We start from the raw sequence: 13,023 nt of genomic DNA, 5'->3' as shown, positions 1-13,023 counted from the left end.
ACAGGCTAGGCGCACGAAAGGGTGAGAGTTAGGAGGAGGCCTGGGGACAGAATGAAGTGGGCATTCAGGACTGTAGTTTCACACCCAGAGAACAAGCCCTCAGAGCCCCTTGTACCTGCACCTTGGGGGGAGGCATCAGCAGCAGGGGTCCCCTAGGGCACACCTGGGAACCAAATCACACGTGAGTGCCACTGTGGCAGGGGTCCTGCCCCCAGGGGCATACTCCTTCAGTCACATGACACCTCTGTGATCCCAGGGGCAGCCCACCATTTGCCTGCACTGAGTATGGGACAACAGACACCCTGTGGACCTTAGAGAGGCATGACCCACCAGGGGGGAACTGGGGGCTCCCTGGGGTTCTGCTGGAGGATTCCCAGAGGCAGAACACATGACTAACGTGGGAAACCTGGACTGGGCTGCACTCCCAGTTGGGCAGGGTTTGACTGGTGCTTGGAGAGACCGTAGGAGGACTGGAGGATTGGGACCACCACACTGAGAAAGGAAGGCATACAGGATCTGTGCTCAGAAGGCCCCTGATGTGGGAAAGGCCAGAAGACACGGGCAGAGCCCCCGGGGAGGTTTCCTGGGCTGGCAGCACTAAAGATAGCCATGGAGCCTGGCTCCAGAGAGAATATCAGGATTCAGAGTGGACAGCTGGCCCTGACAGGTGCAGAGGTGTCAGCAAGTGGTTCCCGTGGTCCGAGCCAGATGGGAGCCCCCTTATCCTCAGAAAGGGCCCAGGGCCAAAGTGAGTCTCCCCCAGCTTGAGGGGTCTTCCCCATGTGTATATGGGCATGAGTACCTGTGTGTCCCTCCCTACCAATCCCCCCGCCCTGCCCCCCACTGGAAGCTACTGTTAGGTGGTCCCCTACCAACATCCTGGCCTCACCTTCAGCCCAAGAGACACTTATTTTTGATTCTGGAAGCAGGAGTTGTTTATTTTAATATCCAGGGAAGGAAGAACATATTTATCAGCTGAGGTCATCTGCCTAGATGCTCAAGGGCAAGAATGGGGGTGGGGTGGGAGTGCGGGGTGTGCACTCAGCATCACCACACCCATGTTGGTTGAAGAGGCTTATTTTGTGCCTTGTGGGGTCAACGTGTGCTTACAGCGCCCCCAGGGAGCAATGAGGGGCTTGGGAAGGACTTCCCTCAACCCCAGGCCTGGCAGAGGCAGCCATGCATGGTATCAGGCAGGGGTCCTCAGAGAGCTCAGACAAGAACCTGGTGGCCCTACAAGATGGGCCTCCCCGTTCCCACCCTCAGCCCAGGTAACAACGCAGGCGGTGTTCCAGCTTCTCAGCGGGAGGCCTAGAGCCAGGACTCCAGAGCGAGCTGCAGAGCAAAGGGCCCAGGACCCTGGAGGTGGCTGGAAGGGCCTCGCCTCCAGGCATATATACCGAACTGCTTCGTGCCATGCAGTTTTTGTCTCTGCATTCCATTCCCTTTAGATTTATAGTTAAGTTCTCTCTGGAGACAAGAGGGTTTGGAAGACTGAGGAAAAGTGGGCTCCCCTCTGGCATACCAGGGGCCCTAGTGAGCCCTAAGCTCCGGTTCTCAGGGAGCTTCTTTCTGGAGCAGCGCAGGGCCCAGGGGATGAGTGGTTTTCTTGCCAGACCCTTGCCCCCTTCCCCCCAACACAAACCTGGTTGCTTTGGGAACCATGTGTCAGCACAGCCAGCACAGCTGGGAAGCTGTCTGACCACCACTGCTCCATCTTTGGGTAGCCCCACCGCACACCTGTGGCTGACCTGGTCATGTCTTTGCCAGGGCTAACCTCAGAAGTGGGGGAGACCAGCAGCGACTCAGAGTGAGACACAGTAACTCACAGGTGTGGCTTCCTACCCCTGCCCACTGTGAGCAGCAGAAGTGAGAGAAGGAGGTTCAGTGGTCCCTGTGGCCCTGGTTGAGGTGGACCTTGGAGCTGGGGACGGCAGGGTCCCCAGGGCTGGAGCCAGGGAGCAGGCTCTACAAGGGAGCCCTTCCCAGGAAGACTCCAGCCCCCTGTGCTGGAGAGACTCTTGCAGTGAGGAAGCTCTACTCCGCTGGGGGACTGAGACTGGGGGGTGGCGGTAGCCGTAAGGGACACCAAAGGCAGTGCCATCCCAGGAATGGGTCGTTAGGCCACCATGATTAGCCTGGCCTGAGTCCAGAGAGGTTGGCTACAACAGCCCCCCCGACCCCAACCGGGTGAAAGGCCTGGGGCAAGGGGGCCTGCATTCAGGTCACATCAGTCCGCAGACCCCAGATTCCCAGCCCAAAACCTCTAACTGGACCATGGGCTCTTCCTGGGCAGTCCTTGTGGCTGACCTGGGGTGGTCATGGGCCTGGATGTGGCTGAAGGCTGCACTCCAGCCGCGGGGCGGGAATGGGGGCTCCTTCCCCGACTCGCCGGTCCTGACTGGAGAGCCCACACACTACAGGAGAATAGAGAACAATCTATTTTACACTTTGTGTGCCTGACTGATATTTTTCAAATATATGGACTTAAAATGGGCACGCTCCATTGGTGTCATCCTGGCCTGACATCAGGGGCTGCAGGGAACATGAGGGTAGGCCGAGGTTCCACATCCTTGGCAAAAGCCGCCCCCGCCGCCCAACCTACACCTGCTGCTCCCGCAGTCGCGCGTGCGCAGCTGGTCGCGAGCCACGCGCCTCGCGTGATCCCCTCTCCGAGCGGGCAGGCGCGTTCCACCTCCGTCCACCAGGGGGCGCAGTCCCTGTCCTGTTCACCCCTGACGGCGCATGCGTTTACCCTTGTACGCTTTTACGCCTCCGCGGCTTTCCCGGCCCTGCAGCGTCCTCCGCGGATTGTGCTTCCGGCGTGAAGGTTACGGACAAGATGGTGCCGCCCGTGCAAGTCTCCCCGCTCATCAAGGTGAATCAGGGTTTGCGGCCGTCGCCGGGTGCTCGGCTCCACGTGCGCGACCCCAAGGAACCCGGGACCCGCGCCCCCGGGGGTGCGATCCCCGCGCCCCCGGTCCCCGCGAGCTGGGAACCCCACCCCGGGACCCGCGCTCCCGGGACTCTCTCCCTGAGCCCCGACTTCTTGGGCTTGGAACCAGCATCACCCCCCCCCCGCCCGGTCCCCACGCTCCCGGGGCCCCCGCCCTGCGCCCCCGATCCTGCGGGCTGGGAACCCCCTCCCCGGGACCCGCGCCCTGCATCTCCCGTCCCCGCGCTCCCAGGACCTCCGTCCTGCGCCCTGACCCCGCGGGCTGGGACCCGCGCCCTGCGCCCCGGCCCCGCCTTTGACCGACTTCTCTCCGCAGCTGGGCCGCTACTCCGCCCTGTTCCTCGGCGTGGCGTACGGAGCCAAGCGCTACAGTGAGTGACCGCGGCTGGCCGTGCCCTTATCTCGGCGGACGGCAGGGGAAACCCACTCACAGCCGGGGGGCGGGGGGGCTCTGAGAGCGGTCTCCTAAACCCCAGCGAAGGGCAAGAAGGGGGACAGGGTTGGGAGGCGCCAGCCCCAGGAACCCGAGTGAGCTTGACCACGGAGCACTGCCGCGGCAGGTGTGTAGGTCGCTTTGTGATTAGCGCAGGTGGTCAGGACCCAAAGTGCATTCTTATGTTCAGCACCCCGGGGAGCTGGAAAACAGCTAGTTCTTGTTGAAAACTGGGGTGCCAGGTGAGTGCTGGAGGAGTGTTGTGGTCAGATGCGAGTAGCTTCGGGTGGCCCAGATTGCTGAGCAGAGAAGGTCTGGTCAGGTGGCGCAGCTCCTGCGGTTGCCTTCCTGGTTGTGCACTCTGCTGAGCTCTAGTCAGGCCTTGACCCACGCCGAGGGAGAGGAGTGGTAAGCACACGGGTCAGGCATTCACCAGGCACTAAATTCCTTTTACGCGTTTCTGTGAAGACACTGAAAGTACCTCCCCATATTCACGCTTTCCTTACACAGGTTACCTGAAACCTCGGGCAGAAGAGGAGAGGAGGATAGCTGCTGAGGAGAAGAAGAAGGAGGATGAACGGAAACGGATTGAGAGAGAACTGGCAGAAGGTACTGGACTGAGTGTATCTCAAAGCTTGGTCCTTTGCCCGGGCTTTAGAAACATACAGGTGCTGCTTCAGGCGAGCCCCGAAGTAGGGGTAGGAGCTGCCTCCTTTCTCCCAGCACTGGCCAGCGGGTCCTCTGGGGAGGGAGAGATGCAGCAGGGCCGTGGATGTGGGGGGACACGGTGACACCTTGTCTGGGGCGAGGCCCAGTTCTCTGGGCGTTGGAGGGGAGTTGTTTGGGAATGTCCCACCCTCAGAGGCCCATAGAACCGGAACCAGGTATCGTTCCCCACCGACTGCCATGGCAGGCTGCAGTCAGAGCACGCAGGGACAAGAGTAGAGGCAGCACACTACTGGGCTTCCACTGTAGCCAGATCCTGGGTTTTTGAGCACCAAACGTGCGAAGTGGTCCTTTTGGATTGCGTGAGTGTGTAATAACACGAATATTTTCCTTTGAACCTTTCAGCCCAAGATGACAGCATACTAAAGTGAGCCTGCCTTTCTCTGGAACGGTGTGGATGAATAAAGCTTTCTGTGTTGTTTGATGCTCTCCTGTACTGTTTCCAGTTGTCTGATTTCCGGATTCAAGCTCCGCAGTTGTGCTCTGTTCTCCATTTATGTTGGGGGTGGGGTGGGCTGGGGAGTGAGTTTCAGAAGAACTGACCTTCACAGACTCAGGGTGTGTGCAGTGCACAGACGGGCAGGGAACACAGAAATTCCCATCACCTGTTCTCTGAGGTGTCTGACTGGGGAGCCCCAAAGGGAGCAGTTTATCCCAGACACCGGCAGCTTGGGTGTTGTGGCTGCTGCTTGGTCTTCAGTGAGCTCTGGCCCAGACCCTTTGATGGACAGTACAAACGCGGGGTGGGAGGTGGCCTGATGCCCTTACTGATGGGACCTGGATCTCTCTCCCCTTGTCGGGAACCCTCCCCTCGACCCTAAGGAAGGCCTGTGGCCTTTTGAGGACCAGGGTGGGGTGCTGCATAAAGCTGCAGTGGGCTTGGGCTCTTGCTGAACTGATGGGCAGGTTCTGCCCCTCTGACTCATGTTGGAATGGGGCCACTTCACAGCCACAGGCCTGGCACAAATTTCATTGGTAAAATGAATTCTTTTGCAAATGGGGGTGGGGGGCGGGATGAGAAGCAGTGGATAAGCACTTGAAAGCCTTGGTTTTAGTTAAGTTGAAGCCTGAGTGAGCCCAGCTCAGTTCCTTCTGGATTTGTTGGCTGGAGCCCTAATCATGGACTGTCACCAGGTGTCCCTGCTGAGATGGAAACTGTCTCCTTGCTGTGACTGCATGGCTGTGGGGAGGTGGTGTCGCCCCTCCCTTCCCCGCCCAGGAGCTCAGGGCTTCTGGGGGTGGGCTTGTGTGGCATTCGATCTGGCTTTTCCACAGCCGGTCTAATCAGGCAGCTGAGCGGAGTTTACTGTGGGGTAAGGTGTCCAGTGTTAGGAATGAATGATTTGGAGCTCATGTGGTCAGGACCTGAAAAGTCCTTAACTTCTACCAGGTAAGTAGTACCCATTTCACATGGGAGTCATGTGTTTGGGTCTGGCTCTGCTGGTGCACAAACACTAAGGGAACCCTCACTGGTGTAGGACTTGGGCAGACCCCAGCTGTGGCAGTGTGCCCCCTTGACCCCAGTGCAGAGGGCTGTTCCACGTGTTTTTGCTCAGGTCACTCATGGCCTTGACCTTTGTGGCAGAACTTTCTCATGGGTTAGGCATGATATGCTCTCCACCACAACTGCTGCTGTATTAAAGAAAAGGACAACTTGTTTTCGTTTTATTTTATTCTAAATTTCTGGCCCTATTTGCCTTGGAACCAGATAGGTAACAACATCTGTGTATCTTGTCTACCCATATACGCATTACATGTGCGGCTGTGGACCTCACCCAGTGCTTTCAGACATGCAGGTCACAGACCCTTTCCAAACATCTCTCCGTGGTATTGCTGTGTACGCAAAAGGTGGGTGAGTGTAGAGGATGCTGAAGTGTATTTGTAGTTGACTTTTTATAAAAAAAATCTTTTTTTTTTTTAAAGATTTTATTTATTTAACCGAGAGAGAGGTGTCACAAGAGGCAGAGAGGCAGGCAGAGAGAGGGAAAAGCAGGCTCCCTGCTGAGCAGAGAGCCTGATGTGGGGCTCGATCCCATGACCCTGAGATCATGACCTGAGCCGAAGGCAGAGGTTTAACTCACTGAGCCACCCAGGCGCCCCCCAAAATCTTTTTTTAAAAAGATTTTATTTGACAGATCACAAGTAGGCAGAGAGAGAAGGGGAGGCAGGCTCCCTGCTGAGCAGAGAGCTCAATGCAGGGCTCAATCCCAGGACCCTGAGATCATGACCTGAGCCGAAGGCAGAGGCTTAATCCATTGAGCCACCCAGGTGCCCCAATATAAAAACATAAATCTTAAAAAAATTCAAAATATCCAAAATTGTCTTCAGTCATTTTCTTGGGCTTTCTAACCTCCTGTAGCAAATGATTGGAGGTGGGGTCCCAGCAGGTGAACGGATTGGGGCGCCATCAGAACCCATGAACCAGCTCACAGGATGCAGCAGGTCGAAGACTTGGGTGCTGGGCCGCCGTTGCAAATCTCTGTGCCCGCTGCAAGAGAGTCGAGAGTGAGAGGACTGTGTGTGCCAGCCCCGCCTCTCCTGCCCTGTGTCCTCTGTCAGCCCCGCGAGAGGAAGGGCAGAGTGTGGGATCTGTTGGCAGCCTGAGCCGATTAGCCTAGCCAGGGCTCAGCCTTTCTTATCTTAGCTCTTGTGACACTTTTAGTTCCGGCGCCCCCACAGCCCCCAAAACTTGACATGGTTTTCCTCCCTGTGGCAGGAAATAGCAAAAGTCCCAGGGCCACGGTGGCCATGCACAGGCAAATACCAAGGCAACAATGTCAGGGATTCTGTCTAGGCCGCATGGTGACTCCTTACGATGAAGCCATGTGAGCCACATTACCAAAATAGCAGGCAGGGGTGGGGTTGAATAGGGAAAGAAAGGCTCTGACACAGTACAGGGGGAGATGTCATGTACGCTTGACTCTTAGCTCCCGTATTTTCTTTTTTTAGGTCTTTTTTTTTTTTTTTTAAGATTTTATTCATTTGAGAGTATGCGCGTGTGCGCACAAGCAGAGGGAGGGGCAGAAGAACAAACAGCCTCCCCGCTGAGCGCGGAGCCCACTGGGGAGGCTCCAGCCAGGACCCCGAGATCATGACCTGAGCTAGAGTCAGATGTGCGCCCTTAGGTGTTCTGTTTGGTTTCTGAGGGTAGATGGAAGTGGAGGTAGATTTTCCCAAGTTAATTAGGAGGGAACTGCTGCCTGGTGGTGGAAGAAATAGCTGTTGAGAGTTCCCAATGTTTCACCTGGGCTTTCCTCCCTTTATAAAGGAAGTAACATTCAAATAGTTACTTCTTTAGAGAAAATGAGAGTCCCTGGCAAGGAACAAGGAGATCCTGCAGTCAGGCCCAATCCCGAGGGATGGCTGCCTCTGCAGGGAGGAGCCTGAGCAAACCAGCCCCAGCGCCATCTGCCACCTGCCCTTCTTGTTTAACCTCGTCCCTTCACACACTTCCATGTGGGGACTAAGCAAACACCTGCCCTGCAGCCCCGACCTTTCTTGGCTGTTGTCTTTTCCTCCTGTTGCTGCTTCTGCTCTTCCAGGGCCTTGACTTTGGCCTCATACTCGTCAGCCAGGGCCTTCCACTCCTTCCTGTTGTTCTGCAGTCGGTCGAACATGGGCAGGATCTCTTCATGGAAACGGGAAAACTCCTGGACAGGAAGACAGGGAATCAAGGAGTTGGGTCGCACCTCCTGAGTGTTCCTAAGCAGCTGGGGCAGGTGGCCTCCCCATGTCTTGGCCCTTGCTGGCACCAGCCTGTCCCCCACCACCCTGCCCTGCTCACCCAAGAGGAGAACTTGGGAGGGGACCTGTTTGAGGGAGAAGGGAAGGCCATTGAGATATCACTTTCCCAGCAAAGCCCTGGAAATGGAGAAGAGAGGATGGGAAGGGCACAGGTGGTCTTAGTGGGGCGAGGACTCCAGGAATAGAGAATATCAATGGCAGAAGGGGAGTCCTTTGGCAGAGAGGGTGGGAAGACTGGGGCAGACATGCTGGTCTTGCAGCCCCTTCTTTGGGCTCTTCTACGCACATCTCTCTCTCTCACACACACACACACACACACACACACACGAGCATGGAGCATGTGGATGGACTTGGGGAAGGCAGTGGGAGTGCTGCGGTGGGGCTGTGACCTGTGACCTTCAGGACTGGGATGTTCATCCTGGTTCTGCCTTCCTTTGCAGCACTTAGAGTCCTGCTGAAGGGGCACCAAAGGGAGCTGAGCTTTCAGTAAGGAGAAGCCCACATGCTGTGGTGGTCGAGGTGGGGAGTGGACTGGCCCAATCAGGGCTGACTTCACTCAGAAGCAGACAACCTCCTCCTCACAGCCCCCAGGATCAGATGGAATGGAGCCCATGGATGTATCGGGCATCACTTGGGAGGGACTCTGCAGTCGGACCCCCAACACACTCTCTGCCAGTCCTCTGGGCTGTGATGTCACAGCACATGTCCTTGGCACAGTGTTCCCTGGTCACCCAAGTGCAACATGTGTTTGCTGGGTGAGGCATTCCCAGCTGGGACAGGTGGACACATTGCTGTCCTCCTGGGTTCATAGGCACTGAACAGATGCACCCACAGATACACTGCAGGCCACGATTGGGGGTGGCTAGATGGGGTGTGGGGAAGGGACATGTGAGGTGAGACCTCATGGTGGGAGGAGGATCTCCCAGAGAGTGGAGACCTGTGGGAAAGCATGAAGAGCTTCTGAGGAACTGGTGAGGGGAAGGTGGGAAGGGACTCCTTGGGATGACACTGCGGATTTCAGATTTTAAGTGCAAGGATGAGGCGATAGGGGCTATGGCAGGCCAGGCCATCGTGTGAACCCACACCAGTCCCCCCACTCCTGTGAACCCAGACAGGCCCCACACCAGCCTGCTCACCTTGTACACAAATGTGCACACAAAGTCGATGAAGCCAACCTGTAATTTGGGGAGCTCGGCTGCCTTGTTCCGGTCCATCATTGGCTTGGGGGGGAGCAGAGAAACCTCTTCTGAGCCTGCAGGTCTCACTCAGCCCCACCCGGCTCAGATGAACATGTCCACAGAGACACAGATGAAGCAGTTTCCATGGAATGAGTGGAGCCTCTGGTCTTGGGGCTTAGCCTGCCTTGATAGATGCTGGCCCTTATAGGGGGACAGTCAGAATGCCTCTCCCCTTCTCTGAGTCATCTGGTAGTTCCACTATGAGTCCACCATAATGCTCCCAGTTTCAGGTCCTGGAGCCCTTTCCTCCCACTTTCTTGGGAGCTATCCATGGTGCTAACTAAAGACCTGGCTTGAGAGCCCTGCAGGGCGAAATCCAGAGGCCCTTGGACGGGCTATCCTTGGTGTCCACATACTCCAGAACCCCTGGGCTGTCCCCTGCTGGTCTGTCCTTCATAGCTACCTACTGTCTGGAGCTCCATGTAGCAAGGGTGAGCCATGCAAGAACTAGAGGCCTGCCTGGTCCCCAAGTGACTTGGCTGGTTAGTTAGGACACCCTTTCCTGCAGCCTGTCTCTGGCCCCAAAGCCTTCTCCACCCCATGATCAGGCAGCCCCACTGACTGGAATTGACTTGTAAGACAAACCCTCTTTCCATCTCTTCCAACTTCTGTTGAACAATGCTATGCTGTCCTCATCCCCTTGGATACTATGCAGGTTCCACTGTAGTCTAACAGCATATTCCTGGTCCCACATTGCTGACCCAAAGATCTCAGTATCTTCCATCTATCATGGTGAGGGCATCTGGATTCCTGCCACTGGCCTTCTCTGGCACAGCACTCTCCCCACTTGAAGGCCTTCCTGGAGCAGCTCTCAGCCTGGCTGAGGCTCACTGTGGAGCTGCCTGGGCCGTGGAGGCCCTGGGTGATGGGTCATGGCCTGCCTTGACCACTTTTGACAATGACTTTCCATTTCTGCATGGGCATCACAGTTTTACTGAAACCCTATTTTTTTCTACAACTTTACCCAGATCCTGAGCCACCTAATTTATACTCAGCTCATGTCACATGACTGACCCCACAAAGTGAGACTGAGGTCCCAGCACCCCAGATCCCCAGGAGTTCCCTGTTTGCACCAAGCAAGGCCTGAGGTTCCCAAAGACCACAGTGGGCTTAGAAGATTCTGGAAGTAACACTCACAATGGGCTGCTGATCCAGAACTGTCCTTTCCAAGTCACCCTGTTCCCAGAACTCAGCCGCTACCAGCAGAGCAACCTGGTGGGCAGGGGGTACATAAAAGGCAGTGATCTTGTGGAGTTCAGCGCTTGGTCAGAAACTGACAAAGGGCCCTCAGTCTTCTCTGCCTCAGGCCCTCTGGGATCCCCAGTCTTCAGGCTAGGCCTACCGCCCAGTGAGCATGTTGGTGTGTGCCCACATGGCAGCCATGAGCGTATCCCCAGAGCAGGGGGGGCAGCCCTCAGTGCTACTTGCAAACAAAGGTTCTGTCCCGCCTCTCAGGCTTCCCCTAGATGCAATTTCAAGAGGCAATGACAAGAGGCTGGGGCCCTGCATGAATTCTGACCTTGCTCTGGACTTCCCATGGCTTGGTGATGGCAGACAGGTCACATGCAGTCATCATCATGGCCCTGCAGGCAGATGAAGCTCTAGGTGTGCCCAGGCTGGCCTCTCTCCCTCCCTCCCTCCCTTCCACCTCCGCCTCTGGGCACTCCTTCCACTAGTAGACCTCCTACTGTATACACACCCACTCCAACCCTAACCCTCATTTGTCACCTCCCCCTCCCCTTGCCTCCATAAGCTAAAACCAACATGTCTTCACTGGGCAGCTCCCAGTGCCCATGATTTACACATTTCCTTGTTGGATCTCTGGGACGGGCCTGGAGGAGGACCATAGTTCTGAATTTCCACTTTGTAGATGCATCAGTGAAGGTTCATGAATAAGAATTATTGCCAAATCCACAAACTAAGAAAATGGACTGTCTGACCCCAATCCTGTACTGTCTCCTCTGAAGATGAGGAACAAGTAAGAGGTTTCATTTTGACGCTTCATCAAAGCTGTTTAGAGAAGAGCTGTTCTTGTGTATTATTAGGGGCCTGGGGTCTTCTCCTTTGCGGGGGGGGGGTAACGTGAGGGGTAGCCAGCATGGAGATGGTTCCTGCTGCCCCCACAGCTCACATGACTATCTCCTTCCGGGTCGTCTCCAGGGACAGGTACTCCACCCAGCTCTTCCTGTCCTCATAGTTCTTAGACTCATCCACAATCTTCTGGAACATCGTCCTCTTCCTGAACCCCAAGAACAGAGAGAGACAGTCGACCCCCACCCGCTCACCCCACGCAGGACACGCCTCTCTTCCTTGATCCTAACCCCACTACCCTTCTAGGAGAGAAACTGAGGTAGACAGCTCAGGCCTTGCGGGGCTGCTGTGCTGGCAAGGGTGTTCTAGGAGCTCCAGGTCCCTACCCTACCACCCCCATGACCCCCCAGGTTCTCATCCCGCCTCCCGCAGGGCGGCTGCACCCACTTGAAGTAGAGTGCCAAGTCCGTGGCGATGATGGCTATGTCCATGAGATGGATCACGTGCTCGTGCTGCCGCCGGTTCAGGTTCTGGTAGATGTTCAGGGACTGCAGGAAGGGTTAGGGTTCCCAGTCTGTCCCCTCCCCTCCCAGGAACCATCTATCTGACCCTACCCTCAGGTCGCAGGTGCTGGGCACCAGACCCTGTACCAGATCCACCACTGCTGGACACCTGAGCCCACCTCACCCTGCGGTGGGTGCATTTCCACGTTCAAACCCCACCCATCACCGCTGACCCTCCTCTAGCCCCTGGTCAGAATGCCCTGTGGTGTCATGAGCGCTGGGCCAGGGAGGCCAGAGGTGCAGGTGACAGTCAGGCATAAATACGGAGAAATTCTGAGTGAGGAATGGGACACGAACCTCCTCGGAGAGCAGGAACTTCCCAAACTCCAGGTGATGCCTTTCCAAAATCGAGGAGCCATGGAGCTTGGCTAAGGGGTTCTGGGATCTGTTACAGAGGTTTCGTTAGAATCAGTTTGGCCAGAAGCCCCCACAGAGGCTAGTTGTGGCCTCTGGGCGCCCCTGCAGTTCCCTGCTCGCCAGGGAAGGGGCACCCCCAACCCTCAGTGAGCTCCGGGCCGGCCCCTCCCTGGGCCACTGGACACATGCTCCCCCAGAGCATCCCGGGTGCCCAGCGTGCTGCCTACTTCATCTGGTACAAGTTGTTGGTGCCTCGGTGGTCGATGTCGTGGCACAGGCCCGCGGTCACCATGGCAAAGGCCTCCAGGTCCGTGTAGTAGCTCTTCAGCTTCCCAGTCTGAGGATACAGGGCCCTACAGCTGCGCAGCTCCAGTGGCCTCCCCCGCCCTGCCCCGCTCTGCCCTGTCCTCCCCTCCCCTCTCCTCCCCGCTGCAGGGGGGCTGGGTGCAGGCAGGGTGGGGGGGGGTCAGGGCCTCATGCTGCTGCCTGCCTCAGCCCAGGGGCCCTCCTGCACTCCTGAGGCGGGGGGTGCGCCCCACCTCCTCCTTTCCTCTGCCCGCGAAGGCCCCCACCTCGCTCGCAGAGGAGCACCCCCCTCCAGCGCCTGCCCCTCACAGGCCTGACCCCATGGGAGGGGGGCAAGGGTGGCCCCTGTCATGCCCATGCTGGACACGCACCATGAGTAGCGTGAACATGGTCTGGGCCACGTTGAAGCCGTGGCGCCAGTTGTGGTAGGTGATCCTCCGGTAACCTTTGCTCACGGAAAACAGAAACCGCACCAGGACCTGAGGGGAGTCGGAGGAGCATGGGCTCTGAGCGCGGTGCGGGAGTCCCCCCAACAGCCTGGTGTGAGAGTCCTTCCTCTCCCAGCCATTCGCTGCTGGCCCCTGACCACTCTCCTGGGTGGGACACCTGTGGGGTGGACGAGGGGGGGCGGGAGGCCTGAGGGGGGGGCGCCAGGAGTAGACCAGTGTC

General features: G+C 57.2%; 2 protein-coding genes across 2 annotated transcripts in view; one reads left to right on the top strand and one right to left on the bottom strand.

Moving 5' to 3' along the window:
- The first annotated feature begins 1,585 nt into the window (after positions 1-1,585).
- ATP5ME (ATP synthase membrane subunit e) lies at positions 1,586-4,544 on the top strand. Its single transcript, XM_080797615.1, has 4 exons — positions 1,586-2,878; positions 3,273-3,327; positions 3,900-3,998; positions 4,461-4,544. The coding sequence occupies exons 1-4, from the start codon at positions 2,843-2,845 to the stop codon at positions 4,484-4,486; spliced, it is 216 nt and encodes a 71-aa protein (XP_080653741.1). The 5' UTR covers positions 1,586-2,842; the 3' UTR covers positions 4,487-4,544.
- A 1,997-nt stretch (positions 4,545-6,541) lies between these two features.
- Positions 6,542-13,023, bottom strand: part of PDE6B (phosphodiesterase 6B) — a gene marked incomplete at both ends in the record, with an annotated part of 32,786 nt that continues 26,304 nt past the window's right edge. Inside the window, 10 exons of the mRNA XM_080830806.1 lie at positions 6,542-6,603; positions 7,609-7,765; positions 8,996-9,079; positions 10,235-10,309; positions 10,617-10,680; positions 11,229-11,336; positions 11,576-11,676; positions 11,989-12,076; positions 12,276-12,385; positions 12,726-12,833. Of these exons, the coding sequence (XP_080686932.1) occupies positions 6,542-6,603; positions 7,609-7,765; positions 8,996-9,079; positions 10,235-10,309; positions 10,617-10,680; positions 11,229-11,336; positions 11,576-11,676; positions 11,989-12,076; positions 12,276-12,385; positions 12,726-12,833 (957 nt within the window). The remainder of the gene's footprint in view (positions 6,604-7,608; positions 7,766-8,995; positions 9,080-10,234; positions 10,310-10,616; positions 10,681-11,228; positions 11,337-11,575; positions 11,677-11,988; positions 12,077-12,275; positions 12,386-12,725; positions 12,834-13,023) is intronic.

This window comes from Martes martes (assembly GCF_963455335.1).
Source record: "Martes martes genome assembly, chromosome: 2".
Taxonomy (NCBI): Eukaryota; Metazoa; Chordata; class Mammalia; order Carnivora; family Mustelidae; genus Martes; species Martes martes.
This window is presented reverse-complemented; position numbering and strand designations above follow the sequence as displayed.